General features: G+C 39.2%; 1 protein-coding gene across 5 annotated transcripts in view; it reads left to right on the top strand.

The window, feature by feature from the left end:
- Positions 1-22,103, top strand: part of NLGN1 (neuroligin 1) — a 773,228-nt gene that overhangs the window by 422,098 nt on the left and 329,027 nt on the right. For all 5 annotated transcript variants that reach the window (XM_087725227.1, XM_087725228.1, XM_087725230.1 and 2 more), the window contains one exon: positions 4,348-4,500. In XM_087725227.1, the coding sequence (XP_087581353.1) occupies positions 4,348-4,500 (153 nt within the window). The remainder of the gene's footprint in view (positions 1-4,347; positions 4,501-22,103) is intronic.

Below are 22,103 nucleotides of genomic sequence, written 5' to 3'. Positions count from 1 at the left end.
AGTCCAGGAAAAGAAAAAGTTTCTTTAAGGAGTTGCTGACAGTGTGACGTCCACTCCCACTGTGCTTCAAATCAGTTTTTTCCCCCTTAAGATCCAGATCATTACATAACCTTAACAAACCTTGTCCCACATATATACCCCAGCAATTAAATCCCAGAACTGCAATCTGACTAGGAAGGCATAGTTTATTTTGAAATAAATCACCATAACTCCATAAATGTATAAGTTATTGTTCCAATAGAAATCTGCTCCTCTCTTTTCTGGTCTTCTTACAGTCAATTGGATGATACAAATCAGTGTGTTTTTTCCTATGCAAATGCAAGGGAAAGCTTTGTTGATCCCGAATTTATCATGGCCAATTTTGTGATAAATTTCTATGCCAGACTGATTAAAGCTCCCTTTGTTGTGCTTATTCCTACTTTGTTTCCCTGAAAATAAGACCTCCCCAGATAATAAACCCAATTGGGCTTTTGAGCGCATGTGCTAAAATAAGCCCTCCCCTGAAAATAAGCCCTCCCTGAAAATACTTAACACATGTACAACTGGTCCCTACCATTTTCTTTGATTTCTTGCTGCACAAACAACACAAGGAGAGGAGGCAAAGCCAGAGGGGGAAGGGAGGGTACATGCCCCACACACCTCACATGCCCTTACCTAATGGATGCTCCCACAATCCTAGCCACCGTGCCCTTTTTTTTTCACACTAATAAGCACCACAAAAAGAGAGGCAGGCCGAGCGTGGCACCTCGCTGCCGCAGCAGTGCAACACAGCAGAAGCCATGAGTTGACCATGGTCGCCACCTCCTGCACCACAAAAATAATAAGACCTCCCCAAAAATAAGGCCAAGAGCTTATTTCGGGGGTCAAAAGAAAACAAGACCCTGTCTTATTTCAGGGAAACATGGTATTTTAAAACAAAACCTTGCAGGTAGTGCTTAACGTATGACTGAAATTGGGACCAGAATTTCTGTTGCTGAGTGAAATGAGTTGCCCTGATTTCATGACTTCTTTTGACATGCCTGTTAAGTGAACCACTGCAGTTGTTATATGAAGCATGTGGTCATTAAGTGAATCTGGCTTCCCCCATTGACTTTGCTTGTCAAAAGGCAGCTGGGAAGGTGAACAAATGGTGATCATATGACCCCAGGATGCTGCAACCATTGTAAATGCATGTTGTTTGCTAAGTGCCCAAATTTTGATCACTGTAATTGTGAGGATGCCGTAACACCGGGATGGCGAACCTATGGCACGTGTGCCAAAGGTGGCATGCGGAGCCATTGGTCAGGGCATGTGAAGCACTGCCTGCTGATTTCACCCTTTTTTAAAGCCATTTTTCGCTCTCCTCAGGCTCCAGAGGCTTTATAGGAGCCTGGGGAGGGCAAAAAGAGCCTCCTGCGCCCACCCGGAAGCCCTCTGGAGGCTTCATGAGCTTCCCTCTGGAACACAAAAAACTGGCCCCATGGGCAAACCGGATGTTCAGGAACGGACTTCCGGTTTGCTCGGAGGGTCATTTTGAGCGTTCCAAAGTCTTCAGGGAAGCCTCCTGAAGATCCCTGAAGCCTCCGGAGAGCCTCCAGGTAGGCAGGGGAGGCTGTTTTCACCCTCCCCAGGATCCTATAAGGCCTCTGGAGCCTGAGGAGGGTGAAAAAAGCATGCAAAAATGGGGGGGGGGGTTTGCACCTGTAGTGCATGCATGTGCACTGGGTGGGTCTCGCATTGCATTATGGATGCAGCACGCCTGCACACAATCCCCACGCGCTCTCCCCACTTATGGCAGGCAAGCCAAAAAAGATTTGCCATCACTGCCGTAAGTTGTAGTGCAAGGACCAGAGATCATGTTTTTTAGTATCGCTGTAATTTCAGGTGGGTACTGAACAAATGGTTGTAAGTCAATGACTACTTCTAAACCATGGATCTTTTTTTAGATCCTTCAAAGTTTAGATGTTTTTCCCCCCCTGGAAATCTAACAATTTCATGCTGTTCCCAGCCCTGCAGCTTCCTTGCCTGATTTGTAAATCAAAGATTACTTGTGGACTAGATTCTGCCATCTCTTCTCCTTTCTCACCTAGCCAGATGGTTTAATTAGAAATTTATGACAAGATTAGAAGGAAACAACTAGCTGGAAGAGTAGCCTTGCAGGCATACACTGCTTCTTTACTCATCTCCCCGGGCTTTTCTTGGAGGAGTTTCTTTGCAAAGATTTAGATGTGTCTGCACCCATACCTTGCATAGATAGTAAGGGAGGCACACATTGGGATAGTTGATGAAGATTGTTCAATATTTTATATCCTAATCTGGACAAAATAAACAATGGAAACTGGTGATGAAGATGTTGATACAAAGCAATCATCAAACACAATTATTGCTTTTTAATCTGCCATGAATTCAGGATAATGCATGAAGGAATATCTTCAGAAAGGTCTATTGTCTCCAAAGCCATTCTCGACTGTACATGGTCAATTTTAAACTGTCTTGTTGCTCAGTTTTCTCTGGGTGCCAAAAATTCCAGCTCATGTATAGGATAACTGTAATAGAATAGAATAACCAAGTGGGAAGGGACCTTGGAGATCTTCTAGTCCAAACCCCTGCACAAGTAGGGTTAGGGTCAGTGATGGGTTTCTGTTGGTTCAGCCCAGATCTGGAAAATCAGTAGTGGTGGTGGCGGGAGACTCCGCCCACCCACTCAGATGCTTCTGCACAGACACAGAAGTGTAGTACACACAAGCGAACTGGTAGTAAAATAAATTGAAACCCACCACTGGTTAGAGTACGCCAGGGGTGTCAAACTCAAGGCCTGGGAGCTGGATCCGGCCCATGGGGTGCTTAGATCTGTCCTACGGGGCTGCCCTGGAAGCAGCGAAGGACCTGCCGGCAGGGCCTCTGCCAGCAAACACGAAGCTCGGGAGGGCTGCTGTCAATGAAACTCTGATGTGGCCCTCAATGAAATCAAGTTTGACACCCCTGCCCTATGTCATTCCAGAGAAGTAGCCTTCTAATCAGATCTAACCAATTTGATCTGTCTGCATCCTGAAGATGTCTCTATCACACCTACATTCTGATTGGAACAGTAACCTAATAAGTTGTCTCTAGTGCTACTTTGCACAGTTTATACAGAGTCCAGGAATACCAACCATTCTAAGCTCTGGACAGATAGACAAACATCTAAAAACAGTGATTCTTAGACCCAGCCAATTACCGTAGCACATTCAGGGATGGTAGATTCTGTTGTAATTCTGGATTCTTTGACATTACGTGTGATCTTATTATTGTTGAGGAAGCAGTACATTTTCAAGCTCACAGACTGAAAGTCCGGCATCTAAATCCATTTTTTTTTAAATAAGCCTAATCAGCTTCCTGGGTACCAGTGCCAGCGTTATGGAACAGCCTTCTTCCCACGATCCAGATGTCTACAACGCAGTTAGCCTTTTCTAAGGCCTTAAAAGAATTTGCTGTTCCCCCATCTTTTTTGATCCAGATGGTCAGGCGAGCTCTGCTGGTTAATGTTGCCTTTTAAGAGTCAGATTTGTGTTTGTGTCTTTGAGTGCTATGGTTGGTCCCTTAAATTGTAGCTTTAAAGAGTCATTTTTCTAAGATCAGTGGCCGCATAAATTGTACACATACAAAGCTTAGCTTGCCTAAGCAACTGACATTTATCATTCTAGATTTGCAATGTAGAGGTATTCTGGAGGAAAAAAACCCAGATTTCTGATGGTGAATCTAGAAGCAAGAAAAAACTGAACAGTTTTTTTTGTACAAAAGTACAATCATTCTTAATTTCCATTTTCGGAAAGAACAATCGTGTTTAGGCTTCATATTATTATAATTTCATGATCTAATGCTTATTCAAAGAAAACACTATAATAGGTATTAAAGTTCAGTAAATGAAAAGGTAAACTTGCTTGAAAATTGTTTAAATGTAAAAAAAAAAAAGTGGTTTACCATTGCCTTTTTCAAGCTTTGTTTGGCTTCACTCTCTAGCCTAGAGATCTGAAATTTCTTGATGATTCTCCATCCAAGTACTAACAAAATCCTACAATACTTACCTTTGTAAGATATATTGAGAGCATCTGCACCAAAGACAAATTCCTTGTGTGTCCAATCACACTTGGCCAATAAAGAATTATATTCCTATTCTATTCTATTCTATTCTATTCTATTCTATCTTCCAATTTTGGATAGATGTTACCTACCTCAGCCTACAGCAGATAAAGTTCCAATAATTTACATATGTTGCTTGGGAAACATTATAAAAAACAGCTTGGAAAAATGAAAAACAACTTATAGCAAGATGTCTATGCACATCACAAAATTCTTGAGATATCATGTTTCTTAATATTTTTCTTGCAGACATTCGAGATAGTGGGGGACCTAAACCAGTCATGGTGTATATTCACGGAGGGTCTTACATGGAAGGCACTGGAAATTTATATGATGGCAGTGTGCTCGCAAGTTATGGCAACGTGATAGTCATCACCGTCAACTACCGACTTGGGGTACTTGGTAAGCAAGATTTTACTTTAATACTTGCCTTGTGTGGTTCTTTTTCTCTTGATTAGAAGGTTGTAGATATAGATGTGGATGTAGAGGTGGATTTAGATGTAGATGTCAAAAGATTGTGGTTCTTCTTTTTTTTAGTGTTGCTCTATAGCAGGGGTCTCCAAACTTGGCAACTTTAAGACTAGTGGACTTCAAACTCCCAGAATTCTGCAGCCAGCTGGAGAATTCTGGGAGTTGAAGTCCACAAGTCTTAAAGTTGCCAAGTTTGGAGACCTCTGCTTTATAGTAAAGGAATTATTGTTATTTGGTTGATTTGAATTTATCATTGTGTGGAGTAACCTGCAATTGCATTCTGTTCTGATGTCCAAGAAAAAAAATATCCAATCTTTTGGAACGGTACGTGGTTGCTGCCTGCTTGTATTTTCTGTGAATATTAGAGTAATTAGTTGTACATATTGTCAAGTAATTTAAAGTGAATGGCAAGTGCAAGATGAGATGCAATTGTTTCTGTTTTCCAGGAGACAAAAAAGTGAATACTGTTCTGACAGGTTCATTATGTATTTCTGGATAATAAGAATGTTTGAGAAATGTTAATCACTGCCAATGTCAGCTTTTATATTTAGCATGGCACCTGAAAGCTGAAATATATTACTACAGCTTAAGATAATTCCAGACAGAAGAAACTATTTCAAAGGGAAAATGTTTGGTAGCTTTCGTTATGGAAAAGAACATTGAGGCCGTGTTGTTTACGTGAATGCAATCGAATTGGAAAGTCTGTTTCTTAGTCACGATATAGGTTTAGGAATCCTCAACCTTTACGTTTCTTCAAACTGGTCATAGCTGGAAAAATTAAAACCTCTTTCAAATGCAGTTTCTGGCGACTTCATGGACACTGTGATGTAGTTTTCTTTGAGAGAGGTCTACTGGAATTGACTGTTGTGCAATGTGGCAACTGCATGTATTTGCATTTCTTTTCTTTTCTTTTTAATTATCCAGTCTAGGGCATTAGATTGCAGAAGGCTTAGATTAGTAGCTGTAAATGCTTCTAAATAATGAATTTGACCTTTTGTTTTCTGAGTTCCTCTGAAGGGCATCATAAGATGCATTTAATTCTACTGGCAGTTATCAACGGTTTTAGAAGCATCAGAGTACGTAATACAGAGTGATAAAGGGATGTGTGATTTGTAAACTCTGGTTTGCCTTAAACTGAGGGAAGATTGCTTAGTCGTGTGGCTTAACTTTAGATTGTTTCTTCAACACTCAATGTGGGCTCATGGTTTCCTGTTATTGGCTTCTTCTTTGGATATCAACTCTCTGCTTTTATTGGGTGATTACAAAAGGATGCATTGGTTTAAAGATTTTTTTAAAAATTGAGATTTCACTTCCCTTGGTGTTGGCTTTGAATGAAATCAGTTCTTGAAATGTGAGGAAGCTGTATATTTTGCTACTGGTCTAAGTCCGTAATAATAAATTGCATTGTTGTATATTTCTTCACCTGGGAATCCTTCCCCTTTTTGCTGGCAAAATGAACACTGCAATTTAACACTTGTGTGTAACCCAAAGTTCAGTATCCAGATTCTTGCTTTGATTTGTATCACATATATTTGCATGACTACTTAATGTATTCTTCACTTCCTCAGTGCAATTAAGTATTGATTCAAAATCCCTTGAGACATGTGATGCATTAATTTAAAACTGTGTGTGTGGTCAGCTTGCAAAATCATCTTTCTGTTTAGCATAAATTTATTGTTTCTGTTTTGTGTACTTCTGGGTACAGGATGTAGGATAGCTCTACTTACAGTCCATACAGCCATTACATTTTAAATCTATAAACTAAAATATAAATGAGGGGTGGGTGTTTGGATATGTTATTTAGAAGAGAACAATCTAATTATAAATTTGAAGATACTTTCTACTTAGCAGAACAAAAGTAATTATATGCAATAGGTGGTAATATACAATCTGGTCACACATTTGTTAATCCAACTGATCACCCTTAGTTTCCCTTCCTTAGTGAAACAGCTGTGGTAGTATTACTACAAAGCTTTAAAAAGAAGCAGAGAAGATTATATTAGTCAAGTTTCTCCTGAGCTCATTACAAGCTGCACATACAGCTCTATCGAAATGTAAACCCAGGTAATCATGGATTCACTGACTGCCTTTCGCACTGGCTTTCATTTCTCCATATTTTTTCCTCTAATATATATTTTTGAGGAAATGAGGTATTAGCGAAGGATTGGTGGAGGCAGACTGATAGTTTACTCCTTCTGAATGGCCATCCCTTGGGTATCCTGGTCCCAAACCATATGTTGTGCCTTCCAAAGCAATAGATATACAGGGATATCTCTTGTTTTGGAAGGCACAGCATATGGCTTGGGACCAGGATACCTGAGGGATCACCTTTTTGCAAGAGACATTGCCCATCCAACAAGACCAGCGGAATGAACATGCTACCGATCCCTAGTCAAATAATGTCGGTTGGCGGAGACCAGAAGACCGGCTTTTTCCTCAGTGAAATAACCTCCGTGAAATACCAGCCCCTCAGAGATTGCACTCGTCCTAATTCTGTTAAGCCCTAAAAACCCTGAGCTTGAGATACTAAGCGTGTCAAAGATCCCATTTTTGGCCAAGTATCTGGCTGCTAAGTATATTTAATTTGGATGATTTTAGTGTTTTTGTTTGTTTTACTGTTTCTATTGTTTCATTTTTTAAATATGTTAATGGTAATACACATATTGAATCACTTTGCCATGAAATGTACAATTAGTACATTGTGAGGGGAAATAGGACCAAGGAAGATGTTTGCTGCTTCGAGTCATTTATAAAAATAATAATAAAGGTGGAATAAAAATAACGCAAAATATATGTTTAAATGGGGACCAGCTACTTTAATTCCTAATGGGGGAATTTGATCAACACACTCAGAGTGATGAAACTGAGATGGGTGTCCATATTAATTTAACTAATAAATAAATAAACATAGCCCTATTAATGAATTAGGAAATAAATCAATTCCCAGGCACTGGATAATCCATGTAATCACAGACATCCAATCACAATAGACTTCCTTCTTACTGTTTATTCCCGTAATTCTGTATATGTAATATACTTCGAAAAATAAGATTTCTGAGCTTCTTTGGGAACTCTTACCGGTAATTTAAACTGCTATAACTGTTCTATAAAAAGTCCTGAAAAGTCTAGTTAAAGGAAAGGAACCTATTCCCCTTTAAATTGTTGAAAAATGGCCATCAAGTTTAAAATCTGAAGCTTACATTTTTAATTATTTGTTGTGATTGTTTATGTAAGTATCTTGATCAAATTCTCTGATTAGTAATTAAAATAGCTGGTCCCCATTTAAACAAATATTTTATATTTTATATTAGTGTTATCCCAGCTTTATTATTTTTTTATAAATAATTCAAGGCCAGCAAACATATTTAATCCTCCTTCATTCTTCTGTTTCCATCACATTATACTATTAATCGTAAATTCCATACTAAAGTGATTCTTAGTTAGAGGACTATGTTAGTTAGCTCTAGAATAGTATCCAGGGTGTTGAACCTAGGAATTTTCAATGCAGAGTGCAATGATACTACCTTTCTGTTTCCTTGAATTGGCACTTCATTAACATATGGGAATATGCTTTTTGAATCATTTATTCAATGCAACTACATATAACTTGTGAAAGAATGTAGACCAAGCTTGGCAGGAATGGTTGAATTTTTACAGGAAGAATTTTAGAAATGATTATTCAGTCCTGAGAAAGTATGAGAAAGAAATGCAAAATAATCCTACCTGAATTTTGTTTCGAATAAAATAATGTAGATAAAATATGTTTGGCTTTCGAGATTGTTATTTTATGTTGCTAATTGCAAATAATTCTACAATGAATATTGTAGAAAATCATCTGAGCAATTGGGAGATGATTATTCTGTGAAATACAAAAATCCAACTTTGTGGGTTTCTGTTTCAAATTTTTATTTGTCTAATTCATTAGGACACATACTCTAACTTCCACACACTCATTTATGAGAGAATAAATCCAAGTTATTAATGGAAAAAAATTAACTACGTAGCAAATTGAACATATTGTTCCTCGGTGTTTGAGGAATGGACTGTTTTTCTTGTTCCAACTTTTTCCGTGAAGTATTACTGATTTCCTGTCCTGTGGCTCAGAGTTAATCCTCCAGATATTTTTTAATCAGGACAAATTTGGAATTCGTGATCATTTCTAAAGTTTGATGATTTAAGAAGTGACACTATTATTTTTCATTATGATCTTGGCAGATATTTCTAAGGACTTCAAGTTTTTGAATTATGTTTGCTGTCCTGAACTGAGGCAATATAATTTTGAATGATTGCTGAAACTATAGGTATATCAAGGCATTTAGAAAGAAGAAAGATCTGTTTTTTTTTAAAATAAATAATATTGAAATATTTTTGAAACATTTTAAAAACTGCATATCTGAGCTGTTACATACTTTCAATGCTTATATTTTCTTCTAACTAAAACTTGGAAAGGCAGGTGACAGTGCCAATATGAGGTAGTTTAGAACAAGCATGAATTCAACTGTGATACATCTGTTCATCGTGAGGATACAATCACTTACAAGCTCCCCAAATCAATTGCTCGTGACTTTTCTAACCACTGGATTATTTTGGGGAATAAGACAATATATAAACGAGGCCTAAGTCTATAGCTTGTTAAATATATATTTGTCTATATACTATGGGACAGGTGCATGAAGGTAATGATTGATTCAGAGAAGATTAATATGCTCTGGATAAAGGAATCAACCATTTATTTTAGATGGTGCTGCGTGCTGTTGAAGAATAAGTGCACAATCCTAAACTCTGTTTATACATTTTCTTGTAGCAGAATCATAGTGACTTCTTCCTTTCATTTATGGCAAAGGAGGGCAAAATGTTTCTGATAGTGCTTCTTGTGAGAAGAGATATCAGCATTCTCGTGTCTAACCATGGCCCAAAGAATGTGCATACTCAACAGGTCTTTTTGAGGGCTTCCTAACCCTTAGAAGATTTTCCTTCCTTTCCAACAGATGAGAATAATGCTGATGTACCTACCACCTTCCCTGGTATCTAGCAACATCCCTACCTGAATTGCTAGAGTCCATTGCCAGGTTAGCAGTGAGTGCCTGAGGCTGATTGTCCTTGGAGACTTTAACTTGCCACTGGCAATAAAGTTCCTGGGTCAGCTCAGGTGTTTGGCCTCTATAACGACCACAGATCTCTCCTATATGATAGAAGGCCCAACATTCACTAGAGGCTGGTTGTTAGATCTTGAGTTCTTACGTCTCAGGACAATTGCAGTGTGATTTGGTATTGGAGGATTTTACCATCAATCTGTTTTCCTAGACAGGCCACATTTGGTTGCTCTCCAACTCATTAGGATCACCCTACGTCAACAAGGAAAAAGGGGCTGTTAGCTTGGCTCGCCCATTGATAGTGCCTTTTGGGTTCCAGAGGGAGTTTGAGGTTCTTCCCAAGGAGAAATCAGGCATTTTGGCTCTGAATCAGATTGCATTGTGAACTGTGTGTGTGTGTGTGTGTGTGTGTGTGTGTGTGTTGTTTTCCTGAAAATAAGACTGGGTCTTATATTATTTTTTGCTCCAAAAGATGCATTGTGGCTTATTTTCTGGTTAGGTCTTATTTGGGGGAAAATACGGTAATTATGAGCATCCTGAAAAATCATGCTGAGGCTGATTTTCCAGTTTGGTCCTTTTTCAGGGAAACAGGGTATGATCTAGGACTAAATACTATTTTCTAAGTCTTTATTCCATTTAAGTTTTCATATGATTAACAGTATTTTATTTTGAAAAAATGATAGGGTTTTTATTGCAGCGGTGTTTATTATCATCCGATTTAATAATCACTTGTAATAGATTAGGCTGAAAATGCCTCATGTCCAAATTGAGATGTCAGTTGATGTTGTAATTGGAAATGCTGCCACTAAGCTGCACTCATGAGATAATGTGAGGTGGGGGGGGGGGATACTGAAATCTCACCAGACCTCCCCATTCTTGCATGAGAACTTGTGTGATTGAGTTCTCTGAGACTAGAAATGAAAATGTTTTGAAAATATTGCAGAAAAAGGACAGATGGTCATTTGTGTGATCTCAAATAAGCAACAAGCATCCTTTCCATTCAGCTAAGACTCTAGAATAGGGTCAAATGCATACAAGGGGGAAAGATGTGGAAAAAGAAAATATCAGAGCAAGAAATAACGGCTTGCCAAGCTGCAAGCTCTAGGAGAAGTGCAGATAAAAAATGTATAATGTAGAAGAAGAGCTGTGTAAGAAATGACATGTGGAAAAAAATAAAATAAACTAAACCAGAAAATGAAAGGAATGAACCTGGGGTATGAAGAACGAGGAAGTGTACAAAATCAAATAGGACAATGTTACATCTTCTCTGTGGTGTCCCATTGCTCATCCATTCCACAACACCTTTAGTGCTGAACTTGATGTTCTGGAAAATGTCGTGCAAAAGAAATGTTTTTTTTTTAAATTTAATTCATTTATTAAACTTACATCCTCCTACAAGCTGACAATTCTTGGAAGCTTACAGAGTATCCAATATACAAAAGTTAAAGGATTCCCAGCATGCTGAAAATGACTAACACCATAAAATCCCCACCAAGAACAAAAATTGCACTATGGAAGTTATCTTTTTTCTTTTTTACATATCAGAACTGAATAACTGAAGGAGGAGGGGAAAAAAGCCTTTATTGTTATGCCAATGATGGGATTTGGAGGTTAAATTCAAGACCCATTTGGCTTGAATTTAGATATCTCATGCCTTTGTCCCCAGCACTTATACTGTGTTTCTATTTATTGATGTGCTTAGACCAGGGTGTCAAACTCAATTTCATTGTGGGCTGCATCAGGGTTGTGTTTGATCTCAGAGGGCTGGGGGAAGGGTGTGTGGCCAGGATGGGCATAGCCAGGTTGACATCACTCATTGAGTCTACGTTTTTGGCCATGATGGCCTCCTGCAGCCCTCTGCCAGCAGAAACGGAGCTTAGGAAGGCCACGCATGGCCCGCATGGCCTTCATTTTCGGCTGTAGATACCTCCTGCAGTCCTCTGCATCCCTGGCTTCTGTTTTTGCTAGTAGAGGGCTGCAGGAGGCCGTTGCAACCGAAAACAGAGCCTGGGTGGGCCGCATGGTGCCCTTCCAAACTCATTTTCACTGGCAGAGGCACCACAGACCGGTGCTTTGCTTTTATCAAGGCAGGCCTGCGAGCCAGATCTAAGCACCCCGTGGGCCAGATTCGGCCTGCGGGCCTTGAATTTGACATCACTGGCGTAGACAATGGCTTATAAAGGCACACAATAATATATCCAGCCCTGTAAGTTTATGCTACTTGAAGAGCAAGCACTTTCATTGTGGAGCCCCTGTTGACACTTTGTTCAGATCTAGCATTGTGATTATTCCTTACCCCTAGCAAATAAGGATAATATTTTTAATGAACGATCTTTTTTTTTTTGTCTCAGTGCTAAGATTGTTGAAATACAGATCCTGGACACGCTGTCCATTTTCACAACAGGGTACATTGAACAGTCTTATATCCTTGAATTCTCATATTTTTAAAGTAAAATTTAAGATTAGGAAGCAAAATGTGTGTCACAAAGAAGCATTTATGCAAAAATTGAAAAATTGTGGTATTTAACTTCTTTAAGCTATTTAAATTATTATTTCAGACTTTTTGTTTCACTAGAGAGATTTTTTAGAGTTTGAGGATCTTCCTACCTCCCTTCTCTCCCCCCCCCCACAATTATTTGAGCAAGAAAGATATTGTGGTTATATAATTACTTGTACTTGTACTAGGTTGACCAAAGCCAACTTCTCAATCTTCTCTTCCTCTCTCTCCTACTAACTATAAAAGGATGTACTCAGTTCTTGGCCTCAGACAAGCTGAAAATAGTGCTGGAGATAACTCAGGAATAACGGAATAATTTCCCCTTTCCTTCTTGTCTTTCAAACTTTTTTTTTCCTGTTTTTGCTCTGTGGTGCTAATGACACCTTCTGAACTTTCATTTTCTCACTTCAGAGTATTTACCACAGAATCTCAGGGATTGGAATAGATTAAGAAGCTGCATGAACTTCACCCAGTACAATGCAAAAGTTTATTACAGCCCTAATCCAGTAGTTATTTTTTTTAAAAAAGTGAAACAAGTAAAAACAAATAAACCTAAAAAGAAAAGAAATTCATATCAACTTTCAGACGCAAAAAGAGCAGACCAGGCACCAAGAGCTATATATTTTGAAAACCCTTAAAAATATATCTAAACACTAGCCAAGCAGAAGAGCAAGTGACAAATAGAAGTCATACCCTCTATTTCTTCTTCACTGTAGGAGCATATAGCTGAAAGAATCTGAGCCATCCCAACAATATAAAGTACATTGTTGAAAGATAATATGTTTGTAATCCCACAGTGGAATAGTCCTTCTGTGTGGAGAAGTGGACAATGCAGCAAACATATAAATATGAGTGTCAAATATGTTCAGAGTTCCCTCTTGCTTTGAGGGGGGCATCTTTATTCAGCTGAATAAACATGTAAAGCTTGTGGAGGCAAATACCTGGACTCTGCCTTTATTTATACCGAACCACACCTGAAATCGTCAAAGCAAGACCTTTAATTATCTTACTTGCTTAAATGACTATGTGCCAGTCTTCAACTAAGACATACCCATTTAAAACACATGTTGCAAAGTTATGATACTTCCTTTAGGATTGAGCAGGCAAAACGATTTAGTCTCAAGGTGATTTACAACCCCACCAAATGAATTGTTAAATACATACAGATACGTGGAAGAACAGATTTCTTGGAAAAGGTTGCAGGGATCTGAAAATAGTGCTGGAGATAAACTCTTCCGTTCCCATAGGGCTTACAGGGTGATGTAATCAGGAAGAGGTGATCCCTCAGATACTTTAATGCACTGGTGTCAAACTTGATTCATTGAAGGCCGCATCAGGTTGTGTTTGAACTCAGGGGATAGGGGTAGGCCAAGTGGGTTGGGCCAGCTCAACATCACTCATGCCTGAGATGCCTATGATGGCCCGAATGCTCTGCCAGTGAAAACTGAGCTTGGGAGGGCCTTACATGGTCTTCCCTAGCTTTGTTTTCACTGGGAGAGGCACCGTGTATAAGTCATTTCCAGGGTGGCCCCACAGGCCAGATCTAAGAACTCTGCAAGTCGCATCTGGTCTGTGGGCCTTGAGTTATAATTGCTTTTTTGGGGTGAGCCAACAACTGGAATATAGGCTCTACAACAATATGTTCAGTATATCATAACCTGGTTTATTTACAAAGAACAAATTTTAATAATTCCTTTTTGTGACTAAAAAGATTTTAGAGAGAGCAGAGATGGAGATATTTGTGTAGTGGGGGAATATTTGTTCAGCTTGAACACCATTGTTAACCTTGACATTTTGTAAATATATGGTTCCTTCATAGTGTTTCGCAGGAAATGTTGGTTATCACGATCTGACACAGGGGCCTCAAGAAAAGCAGAAGTCTTGTAGAGGGCTTTCAAAGAAAAGTCTCACTGTCATATTTTAACAACTCCCAGGTTTTATTCATGGAAGCCAATTGCTCAAGCATTGACATTACTTTTTAAACTATAAAAATACATTGCTTGGTTATAAATCCAGCTTTTCCCAAACTTCTCTTTGCACTGGCCTTACTTTCTATTGAAATAGTAGATGAATTTGAAAGAGAAACTATGAAAGCAGAGGGAAAGTTTGGGGGTGAATTGGACTAAATTGTTTCTAAGAGAAGCTCTAGTTGTTTTTATTTAGCTTTGCTTAAAGATCCCATTCAATTCTATTAAAACTGGAAGCTAATTTACTTACAATTTCCTTAGATAATAAGAGCTCCTTGATACCCTCCTAGATCTATAGCTGACTTAGAATGAGATTTCAGTCCAAAATTTGCTCCAGGACATTTCTCTCCTTTGTCTCTTCGGCCCAAGCAGATTTTCTCCTCACAGTGTTTCTGACAGAGTAGGAATATTTTAGACTGGTATAGACATAGCAACAAGGTCAGCCAATGAGGGCTGTTTGGAAACTGAAAGAGTATTTGTTGTGTGAACAACAAGGAGACAGCAAGGAGCCTGGGTGTGGCTCAGTGGTGGGTTTCAAAAATTGTTCGAACCTACTCTGTGGGTGTGGCCTCCTTTGTGGGAGTGGCTTGCCACTCATGTGACTGGATGGGAGTGGCTTGCCGCCCATGTGACCGGATATGAAGATGCCGACAACACTTGTCAGAACCACCTTAAATTACCTCACACACAGCACTGGCATGCATGAGAATATGATGTAAACTTGTTTTTTAAAAGGCATCTTTGGTTTGCGTTAAAACAACTTCAACACACGCAATGTTCTGATTGCACCACAAATGCAGTAATCATCCTTACCTTTCACAGAGACACTGAGTTTTATAAATATGAGCATGATAGTGTAGAATAATCATATCCAAAGACCAGTGGTGGGTTTCAAATTTTTTTTGAACCTCTTCTGTAGGTGTGGCCTGCTTTCCGGGTCCACTGGTGGAACCTCTTCTAACCGGTTTGGTAGATTTGACGAACCGGTTCTACCGAATAGGTGTGAACTGATAGGAACCCACCTCTGGTGTGGCTTAGCTTACCTGTTCTGTACTAAAGCTCTGAGTCTGTGCTGAGCTCAAAACTAGCCTGCTGCTCTGAACTGAAACTGTTCTCTCTTCTGCTTGTGTTTGCTTGTATTTGCTAACGGGTTGGAAGAACCTGTTTTGGAATTGTATATTTACTCCATGTGTTATATTATACATAAAAAGAAGTTAATGAATCCTGCTGAATCAGTTACCTGTGTGTGCTTTCTGGGTGTGATTGCTGCAGCAAACTCTGACCGTTCCTGTAAACAAGCAATATTTAATATAGGCACATTAGAAGTTGGACCACATTTGCATTGGGTCTCTCAGACAGTTATGGCAGGAAGAACTTTAATTTAAACATGAGGATCCAGGATTAATTCAGATACCAAATTGATTGCTTGGAAGACATTCTTCCACTCACATAGTTAGTTTTAATCATATTTGACTGAATTTAGTTTCCCTTCTTGTCTGCTCTGCTCCAAGAGCTGGAAAACAGGTTTAAATCCCACAGCCCTGTTTTCCCCCTCAATATGAAGTATTCTCTAAAGCTTGAATAAATAATTCATTACTTTGCAGAGAAGGTTACAGTCTCCTGTGTGCTGGTGGAATTTAGGTATAAGTGATTCCCATCTAGATCTAAATAATGTACCTAATCAATTTTAGCTAGTTTCAAAAAGCTAAGCAGGATCACACTTATAGTTTGGATGAACAATAGCAAAAAATGGCAGAGTTGTAAACTAGATCAGGAAATTAAAAAATCAGCCCAGATGAAGTCCAATGGCAAATGAGTTTTAGGTACCCCATCCATTGAATGAGATGGTTGCCTAAGTTCCACCATCCATCTAAAATAATGAGTGAGATGTGTCAAAAGGTGACATCTATTAAGAGACAGATTCTGAACTTGTTATTGCATCAGATTTTCTGAAATGTCTCTATACACCTTTCACAGTCTTTTTATGTTTGATAAAATGAACAAACTGCTTTGGGGAGTCTTTATTTTCTTTGTGGCACCTTCAGAGCCCTTGGGTCCTTGAGGCTGGTTAATGTGGAATGAATGGGGTAGTGATGAAGTCACCACTTCATGGCATCTGTTTGTGAAATGTTTGTTGCCTGCAGCTGCCATGATTTATTTTGTTAATGTTATTCCTGGAACTAGTCAATCAATCAAACTGTTGCATTCAAAATAGGTCACCCTTTCATGTTACCTTTGTTAGAAGGAAGTCAACAAGTTTGTGTTTAAGTGATTGCAATGGATGGATCATGTCCGGGTTTTTTTTATGGGTACTTGAATTTTTTTTCTAATTCTTATGAATGTTCATTACATTCTTTTGCATTAATGTGGTTGCAAGGTCATTCACCATATAAGTTTACATAAGTGTATATAATGAGAGTAGAAAAATCAATGTTTGATTGATTTCAGAGGAGGAGATGATAAGGAAGATTTTAGTCTGTGCAGAAATGGATAGACTGACGTTAAGAATAAAAGACAAAGGAGAGACAGAATATTATGATGCATGGAACAGATTCTACCAATGGTTAGAAGCACAAGGTGGAAGTTGGAATAGAGAAAAAATTGGTTAGGTGGACTTGGAAAGCGATATTATATATGCACCAGTGTATTACAATGAATATGATGGTCAAAAATAAATCTACAATGCGAGCACTGTGTAAATAGTATATATGATATTTGTTTTTCACATTGGTTTTCATGCCAAGTGAAACGTCAGGACAATCACACTGTATTCAATATATTTACATGCAAATAACAAAAATATTTTTTTTAAAAGAAAAAAAAATCAATGTTTGGCCTGATCTCAGCAAAGCAAGGAAGGAACTGTCCAGCAGTTTAGCAGAAAAAAGACATTAGATTGACTAGAAAGATTGCTTCCATCAGACGCATAGAACCTGTAGCATCAGTCATTTCCAGGAAAAATTTGAGAGTAATATTCGTTTCATTGATTTGTTTATTTCTGCTAGTCATTTCATTGACTGATGTTAGTAACAATTTAACTGTATTCAATTGAGTGAGGTGACTGACGATAATTACACTGAAGAAGGTAAAGTAGAAAATATGAACCTAAATTAAAAACAGTTCACAAATTAATGTATCATTTACAAAGCTGCTGAAATATTTGAACCTTGTCTCCTCTTTTAATGGCAGAGACACTGAGAATCACTTTCCAAAGGGAAAACATTTCAAACTTGGGAGTGACCTAGAAAGCCCTTTCCCACATGTTAAATGAACAATTATTATAATGGCCCATTTCAGGCATCTGCAGAAAATCCTCTCCTACAGAACTTATGTTAGACAGGTTTATATCTGGAGAAATGGTCCCTTCTATACTAAGTCCTAAGCTATATGATGATTTAGAGATGAACACTATTATCTTAAATGATATATGGGCGCAGTTCAGTGAAAATTATTCAAGTCAGTCATTACAAGTAATCCTCAACTTGCAACCATTTGTTTAGTGATTGTTTGAAGTTACAGTGACGATGAAAAAAGTGACCGCTTTTCACATTTCACATCACTGCTGCAGCATCCCCATAGTCATGTGATTGAAATTTGGATGATTGGCAACTGGTTCATATTGATGACCATGTGACAAGCAAAGTCAATGGGGAAAGCCATTTAACAACCACATGATTTGCTTAGCAACTGCAGTGATTCACTTAACAGCTGTGACAAGAAAGGTCATAAAATGGGGCAAAAGTCACTTAACAACTGTCTCACTAAGCAACAGAAATCTTGGGCTCAATTTTGGTTGTAAGTCAAGGACAACCTGCATACCATCCCTGCCATTTGCACTGAATAGTAGCCAATTGCAATTTCTAAATGAATGGTATAAATTGATGACTACTGTAATAACTCTGGAAGGAAACCAAAGATGGAAAGTTGGCCCTTTAGAAGAACATTCAATGAACTTAATTCTGTGCTTCTTATAAACAGATTCTGTTACTGATAAACTGTAGTACATGGTAGAATTGTTTTTCAGAAGGCCTTTAGGGAAAGACATGCCTTAATTGGGTAAGAATGGATTGTAGCCTAATCTGTATGAGGCTTACAAATTGCTGCTAAGTTTCCTATTTAGTGGTACAGCAGAAGTACTTTGTGAAGATAGTTACTTTATGTCTTCTGTTAGTGCCTAAATTTAGATAGCAAGATTAGATAGGAGAGCCAGTTTAGTGTAGTGGTGAATTCATCAGATTAGAAGACTTGGAGACTATGAGTTCTAGTCCTGCTTTAGGCACAAAGACAGCTAAGTGACCTTGGGATAGTCCCTCTCTCCCAACCGTAGACCCCAGGCAATATTAAATCACTTCTGAATATCTTGCCAAGAAAAATGCAGACTTGTTGAGGCAAGTGCCAGGAGTCAAGACTGACTCAAGCCATACACAGAGGCACACAAATCATTAAATGGATTGGTTGGTTGGTTGGTTGGTTGGTTGGATGGATGGATGGATGGATGGATGGATGGATGGATAGAGATAGATAGATAGATAGATAGATAGATAGATAGATAGATAGATAGATAGATAGATGTGAATGGCTGGATGGGTGAATAGGACAGGATAGGATAGATAATGATGAATGGATGGATGGATAGGATGACTAGATAGATAGATGGATGGATGGACGGACAGGATAGATAATGGTAGATAGATGGATGGATGGATGGATGGATGGATGGATAGATAGATAGATAGATAGATAGATAGATAGATAGATAGATAGATAGTATATGGATGGATGGATATGGGTGGGTGAATAGATGGATGGATGGATGGATAGGACAGGAAAGGACAAGGTAGATGGATGGGTGGGTGAGTGGATGGATGGGTGGACAGAATAGATAATGATGGATAGGATAGATTATAATAGGTAGATAGATAAATCTAAAATATCACAGATGCAAGGATGCATTTTTAAAAGTATAAATCATGGACTTTCAAAGTATGAATTCTGTGAGATTTTTTTAAAGATAAAGAAAACTTACCTTATCCAATATTAAGTTACTTTTCTGATAACATCTTTATCTCACTATCCAACAATGTCTTAGAGTGTTCTTATTTTTACAGCTCATATTATATTATGAAATAAAACTTAAGAAAATGTTAAACCATTAGCATGAGAGTGACTGGCATATCTATTATCTTTTATGACACATTAAAAGTGCTGTCAAGAGCTGGCATTTTATTTAGTCTGCTTCTTCAGTGCCACCTCAGGCTCCCACCCCCCACCCCCCAGCTCAATCAGAAATGATAAATGATAAATGAAAGGAAAATTAGATATTATTGCCCAATTAAAGGTGAAACTAAAGATGAGTAATTAATAGCAAAACACATCAATGCAACAGTAATAGAAACTGACTTATTTGAGCCTCCTGCATTTTAAGAGCGACAACGGTTGCAGTGACTGGCTAGGATCCTTTAACAATGGCATTCAACAGCTTTTCTTGCACACTGGCCAAATTGTGTGACCTACTTCATTGAAAACAGTTATTCTGAAATGTAAGCAGTATTCAGAGAATCAATTCTTGGCTTGTTTGTGATGCATTCCATGTTGTTGCTATGCAAGCCTCTGCACAGCTACATATTAATGTGCAGACAATCACCCTGATATTGTCTAGTGAAACAACATGCCGTTTCAATAGGTCTGGCATTTTCCATTCCTCCTACAGATTAGTGGCTGCTTGGCTTAGGGAAATAGGTGAAGGCATGGATTTATTTACACACAGAGATGTGTGTGTGTGTGTGTGCACGCACACCAATGTACACCAGTGGTGGGTTCCAGATCCCGTTCCAACTGGTACAGTTGGAACGGGCCCAGTGGCCACCACATGGACGCACGCAGCACATGATGCCTCTTAGCACCTCCGCGAGTCTTCGTGACACAACTGCTCAGTGGAGCGTCGCACAGGCGCTGTACATGCCGTGTGCATGCACAGAATCACAAAGACCGGTAAAGACCTCAGGCAGGCCGGTGGGTCCTCCAGAGCACCGTACCGGAACGATACCCGGTGCTCTGGGCAGACTCCGGTACGCCTGTATCGGGGTATACCACCTGCAACCCACCGCTGGTGTACACACACACGCACACACATGCACACACACACAACTGTGTAATGTGTTGCTTCTGACTGGAGTCAGGGCGACTGAATGGAGCTGAGTGTGCCTTGGAGGATGCCCTTCCAGACACCTATGCAGAGTTCACAGCAGATATTTTCTCTTTGAGTCCTAATACAGAAACCTCTATCCCTGCCGAGGATTGACTTCTCAACCTTCTGAGTGGGAGGTGGGCATCTTCACCTCTAGACCACCATGCTGGTCATGTAGTGTGTGTGCGTGTGCGTGCGTGCGTGTGCGCGCGTGCGCGCGTTTATATACAATATAAATATACATAATATTTTAAAACTTTCCATCTCATACAACAAATCTGGGCAGGATACAAAAAACACTGAGCTGCAGTGAAATCCTATCCATGGAAATAACTCCTATTCCATTTAAAGGATTTTCTTCCCTGAGAGATTTACAACCTTAATTAGGCTTGTGTAGCAGGTGACCTATTAAGCCAAATGCATCTCAGCTCATCAGCTCTGTACCATCTCTTGTTACCTGCATGACAATCCCTTTCTCTCTAATTCTCGCATTTGTGAACAAACTGGAAAATGTTTGCTTCCTATTAAAAAAAAAAACTAAGTTCCTGGTGAACTGAGATCAATATACTTTTGAAGTTATTGGTTGGGAACTTTTCAAGCTCCTTGACTTAAAAAAAAAAACCTCTAGTTCTGTGATGGCAAACCTATGGCATGCCAGCCGTCATCTCCAGCATGCTCACTGATTTCCCCATTCCAGTGGGCTGGGGAAAACCATTTTCCCCATCCCCAAGCTTTGGAGGTTTTCCGGAGAAAAAGGAGCCTAATGGGCCAACCAGAAGTTCGGAAATGATCCATTTCCACCTTTCGGAAGGTTCTCCGGTGAGGCCGTTTTTGTCTTTCTCAGGCTTCAGGAAAGTCTCTGGAGCGTGGAGAAGGCAAAAACATTTCCATGCAGGAGTGTCGTGCAGACATGTCAGGTGGGATGCATTCCTTTGTAGGTCTGGGCATGCGTGCATGCACAATAACCGAGGTGGCGCAGTGGTTAGAGTGCAGTACTGCAGGCCACTTCAGCTGACTGTTATCTGCAGCGGTTCTAATCTCACCGGCTCAAGGTTGACTCAGCCTTCCATCCTTCCAAGGTGGGTAAAATGAGAACCCGGACTGTGGGGGCAATAAATGCTGACTCTGTAAACCGCTTAGAGAGGGCTGAAAGCCCTATGAAGCGGTATATAAGTCTAGCTGCTATTGCTATTGCTATGTGTACAATTTTGGCACGCCTTTACAAAAAGGTTCACCATCACTGCTCTAGTTCTTTTTTTGTGTGTTCTTAGTCTTCCCATTTCCTCTTTTCTCAATCGCCTCCAATTTGCGAGGGGAAATGCTTGATCTTCAAATTCTCAGTAAGTGGCTAAATAAATTCAGTAAATTCAGGGAAGTGAGGAGCAGTTAAATGTGGCGAGAACTTTCTATTAGCGGAGTATCTTCTTTTTCTCCACAGCACTCTTATCCTTAGTCCAGCCACAGTTTCTCCCTGTGTGCCACTGTGCATTCGTTACCTCTGCTTGCACTTTCATAATCAGATGTGCTCCTTGTATTGATTGCAAATGAATTATTAAACATCTGAATCTGTCCTGTTTAATGCAATGTAATATTGGGCGGAAGAGAGAAGGGGATATAACCTCTTACTTTGTTTGCTAATTGTTTCACCTAGCTTGTTTCTTAGCATCATCATTTTCCCCCATTATACTAGGTAAAAGGAAATGAATGTAATTCATAGATGGGAGGAAAAATGTCTTTCCATCCATAGGTTTTATTCTAATGCAGGGGCGTCAAACTTGATTTCAACAAGG

This window comes from Thamnophis sirtalis, unplaced genomic scaffold, assembly GCF_051295495.1.
Source record: "Thamnophis sirtalis isolate CommonGarterSnake01/CBP01778 unplaced genomic scaffold, rThaSir2_p1.2 scaffold_11, whole genome shotgun sequence".
Taxonomy (NCBI): domain Eukaryota; kingdom Metazoa; phylum Chordata; class Lepidosauria; order Squamata; family Natricidae; genus Thamnophis; species Thamnophis sirtalis.
This window is presented reverse-complemented; position numbering and strand designations above follow the sequence as displayed.